We start from the raw sequence: 10,006 nt of genomic DNA on the forward strand, positions 1-10,006 counted from the left end.
ACGTATCTTGATACTAATTTATTTTTGAAAATAATGTTATTATTTCATGACATCGTTTCTACTTTAAAAATGTATTGGAAATGAAGAAAAATGCCAAGTATAGACATTCATAAACCGAAAAAGAATACTAAACAGATGAAAGAAGAACTCTCAATTACAGATACAGCTGAAAAACGACACACTTACCAGATCACAGTGATCTCCCGAATAGCCTGTATCGCAAGTACATGTCCCTGATGAACAAGTGCCGTGAATGCATTCAGTGTCGTCCGTGCATGCTGTAGATGCAAACAAATGTATTACGTATACATAAATATATATCGGAATCTATAATAATAGATAAAAACGTACTTCTTAGGTAGACATCGTTATTATATTCTATCGAAAAAGTAAAAGATTCAACATTTCTTATATTGCTACAGAATAGAACATTGTAGGAAACGAGTAATGTTTTCACTTACAAGTATTCTATTCGGTTCATCTAACACGTTGGATGAAAAACATTAACAATACCTTGGTCACAATGATCGCCAGAATATCCTGCGTCGCAGGTACATTCCCTGAAGAGCAAGTTCTTGAACGCAGTCAGTTCTCAGAACAGCTGCGAAAGGAAACAGGGTGCCATGATATACAGGTACTATATGAAGAATCAACTGACCTATATTTCACAAGTATATTCGTAGCATGTCGAAACACCATCAACGTTTGTGACTACCCCATATTCAATGATGCAAATACTTTAACTACGATACAAAAATCATTAAAAGAGTTACACAAACAGAAATAATTAACGATAAAATATCTGATTGTAGCAATGACTGGGAGACTTTCGACAAGGTATAAGCAGGCAATGTTCTATTAATTACCTGGTTACATGATCCCCGAAATAGCCTGTGTCACAAGTGCATGTTCCTGAGGAGCACGTTCCATGAACGCAGTCTGTATCGTCCATACATGCTTAAAATCAGCAAACCAAAAGCTAAACGTACCGAAAAACACCTTTTGTTCTGATGTCTTTTTGAATCAAAGTTATGCTCCAAATCTTACTTAAACATTTGTTATAGCTACCGTTCCCCATTTTGGAAACATAAAAAAATGAATGCAAATACAGTAGTTTTGGAACTAGAAAATATTGCTGAACCAGAAAAAAAACGTTTGAAACTTATTATAGTTTAACAAATAAATCGTTTAAAACAAATAACAACTTACATTGATCACAGTGATCTCCCGAATAGCCTGAATCGCACGTACATGTTCCTGATGAGCAAGTACCATGAACGCATTGAGTGACGTCCGTGCAAGCTTTGAATGCAAGACAATTAATTGTAAGAAAAATATTTAAAAATGTTCAGCTAGGTTATCCATCAAATGTAGCAGAACGATCGCACAAGCATTAACGTTAACCCCCCCCCCCCCCCCCCCCCCCCCCCCCCCCCCCCCCCCCCCCCCCCCCCCCCCCCTATTTTTGAAAATAACTTGTTATTATTTCATGACATCGTTTCCTACTTTTAAAAATGTATTGGAAATGAAAGAAAAATGCCAGAGTATTAGACCTTCATAAACACGAAAAAGAATGAGCTAAACAGATGAAAGAAGAACTCTCAATTAACAGATACAGGCTGAAAAACAGATCACAACTTACACAGATCACAGTGATCTCCCGAATAGCCTGTATCGCAAGTACATGTCCCTGATGAACAAGTGCCGTGAATGCATTCAGTGTCGTCCGTGCATGCTGTAGATGCAAACAAATGTATTACGTATACATAAATATATATCGGAAATCTTATAATAATAGATAAAAACAGTACTTCTTAGGTAGACATCGTTATTATATTCCTATCGAAAAAGTAAAAGTATTCAACATTTCTTTATATTGCTACAGATATAGAACATTGTATGGAAACGAGTAATGTTTTCACTTACAAAGTATTCTATTCGGTTTCATCTAACACGTTGGCATGAAACAACATTTAACAATACCTTGGTCACAATGATCGCCAGAATATCCTGCGTCGCAGGTACATGTCCCTGAAGAGCAAGTTCCTTGAACGCAGTCAGTGTCTTCAGAACATGCTGCGAAAGGAAACAGGGTGCCATGATTATACAGGTACTATATGAAGAATCAACTGACCTATATTTCACAAGTATATTCGTAGCATGTACGAAACACCATCAACTGTTTGTGACTACCCCATATTCAATGATGCAAATACTTTAACTACGATACAAAAATCATTAAAAGAGTTACACAAACAGAAATAATTAACGATAAAATATCTGATTGTAGCAATGACTGGGAGACTTTCGACAAGGTATAAGCAGGCCACATGTTCTATTTAAATTACCTTGGTTACAGTGATCCCCGAAATAGCCTGTGTCACAAGTGCATGTTCCTGAGGAGCACGTTCCATGAACGCAGTCTGTATCGTCCATACATGCTTTAAAATCAGCAAAACAAAAGCTAAACGTACCGAAAAACACCTTTTGTTCTGATGTCTTTTTGAATTCAAAGTTATGCTCCAAATTTACTTAAACATTTGTTTAGTACTGTTCCCATTTGAAAAAAAAATGATGCAATACATAGTTTGGAACTAAAATGCGAACCAGAAAAAACGTTAACTTATATAACAAAAACTTTAAACAAAAACAACTTACAGATCACAGTGATCTCCCGATAGCCTGTATCGCAAGTACATGTCCTGATGAACAAGTGCGTGAATGCATTCAGTGTCGTCGTGCTGCTGTAGATGCAACAAATGTATACGTTAATAAATATATATCGGAAATCTTATAATATAGATAAACAGTACTTCTTAGGTAGACATCGTTATTATATTCCTATCGAAAAAGTAAAAGTATCAACTTTCTTTATTGCTACAGATAAGAACATTGTATGAAACGAGTAATGTTTTCATTACAAAGTTTTATTCGTTTCATTAACACGTGGCATGAAACAACATTTAACAATACCTGTCACAATGATCGCCAGAATATCCTGCTCGCAGTACATGTCCTGAAGAGCAAGTCCTTGAACGCAGTCGTGTCTTCGAAATGCTGCGAAAGAAACGGGGCCATGATTATAAGTACTATATGAAAATCAACTGACCTATATTTCACAGTAATTCGTAGCATGTACAAACACCACAACTGTTTGTGATACCATATCATGATGCAAATACTTTACTACGATACAAAATCTTAAAAGAGTTACACAAACAGAAATAATTAACGATAAAATATTGATTGTAGCAATGACTGGAGACTTTCGACAAGGTATAAGCAGGCCACATGTTCTATTTAAATTGCCTTGGTTACAGTGACCCCGAAATAGCCTTTGTCACAAGGGCATGTTCATGAGGAGCATGTTCCATGAACGCAGTCTGTATCGTCCATACATGCTTTAAAATCAGCAAAACAAAAGCTAAACGTACCGAAAAAGACCTTTTGTTCTGATGTCTTTTTGAATCAAAGTTATGCTCCAAATCTTACTTAAACATTTGTTATAGGTACTGTTCCCCATTTTGGAAACATAAAAAAATGAATGCAAATACAGTAGTTTTGGAACTAGAAAATTTTGCTGAACCAGAAAAAAAAACGGTTTGAAACTTATTATAGTTTAACAAATAAATCGTTTAAAACAAATAACAACTTACATTGATCACAGTGATCTCCCGAATAGCCTGAATCGCACGTACATGTTCCTGATGAGCAAGTACCATGAACGCATTGAGTGTCGTCCGTACAAGCTTTGAATGCAAGACAATTAATTGTAAAGAAAAATATTTAAAAAATGTTCAGCTGAGGTTTATCCATCAAATGTAGCAGAACGATCAGCACTAAGCATTTAACGTTAATCTTCTGATTTAAAGTATGAATACAAATAGAAATTTCTTTATTAACACATTGAGACTCACATCAACTTCTAACGGGTTAAAATTACAGCCATTGATTTATCTAGTAGCTTTTTATCCAAGAGTTTTCGAAACAAAATACATTGGCAATACCTTGGTCACAATGATCTCCAGAATAGCCGGTATCACAGGTACATGTTCCCGAAGAGCAAGTTCCATGAACGCAGTCTGCATCTTCCGCACATGCTTCAGAAATAAACAAAATACATAGATAGTAATATTATAAGACGACTCAGTTACTGGTGTTTTTTTCCAAAGTTAATTTCGGAAATAAGTTTGATTTTATATATTTTATTGCAAACACTTTACATTTCTCATTATATATGTTAATATTTTTTCCATTATGACAAAGATGGGAAACAAATTGCAAGATTTTAACAACTTGATATTTTTTGAAACGTATCTTGATACTAATTTATTTTTGAAAATAACTTGTTATTATTTCATGACATCGTTTCCTACTTTTAAAAATGTATTGGAAATGAAAGAAAAATGCCAGAGTATTAGACCTTCATAAACACGAAAAAGAATCAGCTAAACAGATGAAAGAAGAACTCTCAATTAACAGATACAGGCTGAAAAACAGATCACAACTTACACAGATCACAGTGATCTCCCGAATAGCCTGTATCGCAAGTACATGTCCCTGATGAACAAGTGCCGTGAACGCATTCAGTGTCGTCCGTGCATGCTGTAGATGCAAACAAATGTATTACGTATACATAAATATATATCGGAAATCTTATAATAATATATAAAAACAGTACTTCTTAGGTAGACATCGCTATTATATTTCCCTATATAGCCTGTGTCACAAGTGCATGTTCCTGAGGAGCACGTTCCATGACCGCTGTCTCTATCTTCCACACATGCTTTAAAAAATCAACAAACAAAAGCTAGTATACAAAAATCTAAAAGTGTTACACAAACAGAAATTATTAACGATAAAATATCTGATTGTAGCAATGACTGGGAGACTTTCGACAAGGTATAAGCAGGCCACATGTTCTATTTAAATTACCTTGGTTACAGTGATCCCCGAAATAGCCTGTGTCACAAGTGCATGTTCCTGAGGAGCACGTTCCATGAACGCAGTCTGTATCTTCCATACATGCTTTAAAATCAGCAAAACAAAAGCTAAACGTACCGAAAAAGACCTTTTGTTCTGATGTCTTTTTGAATCAAAGTTATGCTCCAAATCTTACTTAGACATTTGTTATAGGTACTGTTCCCCATTTTGGAAACATAAAAAAATGAATGCAAATACAGTAGTTTTGGAACTAGAAAATGTTGCTGAACTAGAAAAAAAACGGTTTGAAACTTATTATAGTTTAACAAATAAATCGTTTAAAACAAATAACAACTTACATTGATCACAGTGATCTCCCGAATAGCCTGAATCGCACGTACATGTTCCTGATGAGCAAGTACCATGAACGCATTGAGTGTCGTCCGTACAAGCTTTGAATGCAAGACAATTAATTGTAAAGAAAAATATTTAAAAAATGTTCAGCTGAGGTTTATCCATCAAATGTAGCAGAACGATCAGCACTAAGCATTTAACGTTAATCTTCTGATTTAAAGTATGAATACAAATAGAAATTTCTTTATTAACACATTGAGACTCACATCAACTTCTAACGGGTTAAAATTACAGCCATTGATTTATCTAGTAGCTTTTTATCCAAGAGTTTTCGAAACAAAATACATTGGCAATACCTTGGTCACAATGATCTCCAGAATAGCCGGTATCACAGGTACATGTTCCCGAAGAGCAAGTTCCATGAACGCAGTCTGCATCTTCCGCACATGCTTCAGAAATAAACAAAATACATAGATAGTAATATTATAAGACGACTCAGTTACTGGTGTTTTTTTCCAAAGTTAATTTCGGAAATAAGTTTGATTTTATATATTTTATTGCAAACACTTTACATTTCTCATTATATATGTTAATATTTTTTTCCATTATGACAAAGATGGGAAACAAATTGCAAGATTTTAACAACTTGATATTTTTTGAAACGTATCTTGATACTAATTTATTTTTGAAAATAACTTGTTATTATTTCATGACATCGTTTCCTACTTTTAAAAATGTATTGGAAATGAAAGAAAAATGCCAGAGTATTAGACCTTCATAAACACGAAAAAGAATGAGCTAAACAGATGAAAGAAGAACTCTCAATTAACAGATACAGGCTGAAAAACAGATCACAACTTACACAGATCACAGTGATCTCCCGAATAGCCTGTATCGCAAGTACATGTCCCTGATGAACAAGTGCCGTGAATGCATTCAGTGTCGTCCGTGCATGCTGTAGATGCAAACAAATGTATTACGTATACATAAATATATATCGGAAATCTTATAATAATATATAAAAACAGTACTTCTTAGGTAGACATCGCTATTATATTTCCCTATATAGCCTGTGTCACAAGTGCATGTTCCTGAGGAGCACGTTCCATGACCGCTGTCTCTATCTTCCACACATGCTTTAAAAAATCAACAAACCAAAAGCTAGTATACAAAAATCATTAAAAGTGTTACACAAACAGAAATTATTAACGATAAAATATCTGATTGTAGCAATGACTGGGAGACTTTCGACAAGGTATAAGCAGGCCACATGTTCTATTTAAATTACCATGGTTACAGTGATCCCCGAAATAGCCTGTGTCACAAGTGCATGTTCCTGAGGAGCACGTTCCATGAACGCAGTCTGTATCTTCCATACATGCTTTAAAATCAGCAAAACAAAAGCTAAACGTACCGAAAAAGACCTTTTGTTCTGATGTCTTTTTGAATCAAAGTTATGCTCCAAATCTTACTTAGACATTTGTTATAGGTACTGTTCCCCATTTTGGAAACATAAAAAAATGAATGCAAATACCGTAGTTTTGGAACTAGAAAATGTTGCTGAACTAGAAAAAAAACGGTTTGAAACTTATTATAGTTTAACAAATAAATCGTTTAAAACAAATAACAACTTACATTGATCACAGTGATCTCCCGAATAGCCTGAATCGCACGTACATGTTCCTGATGAGCAAGTACCATGAACGCATTGAGTGTCGTCCGTACAAGCTTTGAATGCAAGACAATTAATTGTAAAGAAAAATATTTAAAAAATGTTCAGCTGAGGTTTATCCATCAAATGTAGCAGAACGATCAGCACTAAGCATTTAACGTTAATCTTCTGATTTAAAGTATGAATACAAATAGAAATTTTTTTATTAACACATTGAGACTCACATCAACTTCTAACGGGTTAAAATTACAGCCATTGATTTATCTAGTAGCTTTTTATCCAAGAGTTTTCGAAACAAAATACATTGGCAATACCTTGGTCACAATGATCTCCAGAATAGCCGGTATCACAGGTACATGTTCCCGAAGAGCAAGTTCCATGAACGCAGTCTGCATCTTCCGCACATGCTTCAGAAATAAACAAAATACATAGATAGTAATATTATAAGACGACTCAGTTACTGGTGTTTTTTTCCAAGGTTAATTTCGGAAATAAGTTTGATTTTATATATTTTATTGCAAACACTTTACATTTCTCATTATATATGTTAATATTTTTTCCATTATGACAAAGATGGGAAACAAATTGCAAGATTTTAACAACTTGATATTTTTTGAAACGTATCTTGATACTAATTTATTTTTGAAAATAACTTGTTATTATTTCATGACATCGTTTCCTACTTTTAAAAATGTATTGGAAATGAAAGAAAAATGCCAGAGTATTAGACCTTCATAAACACGAAAAAGAATCAGCTAAACAGATGAAAGAAGAACTCTCAATTAACAGATACAGGCTGAAAAACAGATCACAACTTACACAGATCACAGTGATCTCCCGAATAGCCTGTATCGCAAGTACATGTCCCTGATGAACAAGTGCCGTGAATGCATTCAGTGTCGTCCGTGCATGCTGTAGCTGCAAACAAATGTATTACGTATACATAAATATATATCGGAAATCTTATAATAATATATAAAAACAGTACTTCTTAGGTAGACATCGCTATTATATTTCCCTATATAGCCTGTGTCACAACTGCATGTTCCTGAGGAGCACGTTCCATGACCGCTGTCTCTATCTTCCACACATGCTTTAAAAAATCAACAAACCAAAAGCTAGTATACAAAAATCATTAAAAGTGTTACACAAACAGAAATTATTAACGATAAAATATCTGATTGTAGCTATGACTGGGAGACTTTCGACAAGGTATAAACAGGCCACATGTTCTATTTAAATTGCCTTGGTTACAGTGACCCCGAAATAGCCTTTGTCACAAGGGCATGTTCATGAGGAGCATGTTCCATGAACGCAGTCTGTATCGTCCATACATGCTTTAAAATCAGCAAAACAAAATCTAAACGTACCGAAAAAGACCTTTTGTTCTGATGTCTTTTTGAATCAAAGTTATGCTCCAAATCTTACTTAGACATTTGTTATAGGTACTGTTCCCCATTTTGGAAACATAAAAAAATGAATGCAAATACAGTAGTTTTGGAACTAGAAAATATTGCTGAACCAGAAAAAAAAACGGTTTGAAACTTATTATAGTTTAACAAATAAATCGTTTAAAACAAATAACAACTTACATTGATCACAGTGATCTCCCGAATAGCCTGAATCGCACGTACATGTTCCTGAGGAGCACGTTCCATTACCGCAGTCTGTATCTTGCACACATGCTTTACAAAATCAACAAACAAAAAGCTAATCGTACCGCAAAGGAACTTTTATTCTGATGTCGTTTTGAATCAAAGTAATGCTCCAAAGCTTACTTTGTCATTTGTTCATAGGTACTGTTCCCCATTTTGGAAACATAAAAAAATGAATGCAAATACAATCGTCCGTGCAAGCTGTGAATGCAAGACAATTAATTGTAAAGAAAAATATTTTGCACAAAACATCATCAACTGTTTGTGACTACCCTATATTCGATGATGCAAATACTTTAACTAGTATACAAAAAAGCTTACTTTGTCATTTGTTCATATATACTGTTCCCCATTTTGGAAATATAACAAAAATGAATGCAAATACAATCGGGACGTCAGACAAATAACGATAACGATTTATACTGTGAATACTTTATCAATCCACCCTAGAGAGATAACAAAGTTAAGTGTTTTGTTTCAGCTTCTTACTTACATTCAAAGATTAGTTTATAAGAGTATTTAAATTAAAATTGTAATAAGATTTATCCTAAAATGATTATGAGCTTACCGTATACAGACATATTTTCAATCAGTCCACATATCACAAACAATATCATAATTTCTTTCCACATACTGGTGTTGAAGCTAGAAAGTAAAATTAATACTAATGCAACTATACAAAAATAGAAAAAGGTGGAAACTCCACAGGTCGCTCAACACGACAAAAATGAAAATTTTGCAGGCTCGGTTTGATTGAGCCTGTTCATGAACGGTAGTGGAAATGCATGCTACCGTCCACGCCCTCTAGCCCCGGGTGGAGAAGAACTCAACATTTACATATTTGTCAGTTTCTGTTACTTTGTATATGTCATTTTCTTTTACCTTGTACATGAATGTGCATATGCCTTGTATTTTGTTGTTTTGTAAATATGTTTGCATGGGCCGGTGGCCTTAGAGCAAAAATAAACTTCTGTTCTGTTCTGTTCTGTTCAATCAAGTAACCCCTGGGGCGGGGTCAATTTGACCCTGGGGGGTCAAGATTTGAACAAATTTTGTAGAGGTCCATTAGGCAATGCTACATGTCAAATATCTAAGCTCTATGCCTTCTGGTTTATCTTTAGAAAATTGTGAAGATTTTTCTATGTACAATCAAGTACCCCAAGAGGTGGGGTCAATTTGAACCCGGGGGTCATATATCATGATTTGAACAAATTTTGTAGAAGTCTACTAGGCAATGCTACATGTCAAATATTTAAGATCTGGGCCTTCTGGTTTATTTTTAGAACATTTTTGAAGATTTTTCTATGTAAAATCAAGTGACCCCTGGGGCAGGGTCAATTTTGACCTCGGGGGTCATGATTTGAACAAATTTTGTAGAGGTCCACTAGGCAATGCTACATGT

At 34.6% G+C, this 10,006-nt stretch overlaps 1 protein-coding gene across 1 annotated transcript; it reads right to left on the reverse strand.

Annotated features, from left to right (window-relative positions):
• Window positions 1-6,338: 6,338 nt before the first annotated feature.
• LOC128553088 (uncharacterized) lies at window positions 6,339-8,607 on the reverse strand. Its single transcript, XM_053534195.1, has 6 exons — window positions 8,542-8,607; window positions 7,769-7,867; window positions 7,264-7,356; window positions 6,913-7,005; window positions 6,566-6,658; window positions 6,339-6,413 (listed from the first exon to the last, which is right to left on the reverse strand). Exons 1-6 carry the CDS (start codon window positions 8,605-8,607, stop codon window positions 6,339-6,341), a joined length of 519 nt encoding a protein of 172 aa, XP_053390170.1.
• Window positions 8,608-10,006: the final 1,399 nt, after the last annotated feature.

Source organism: Mercenaria mercenaria, unplaced genomic scaffold (genome assembly GCF_021730395.1).
Source record: "Mercenaria mercenaria strain notata unplaced genomic scaffold, MADL_Memer_1 contig_3458, whole genome shotgun sequence".
Classification (NCBI taxonomy): Eukaryota; Metazoa; Mollusca; class Bivalvia; order Venerida; family Veneridae; genus Mercenaria; species Mercenaria mercenaria.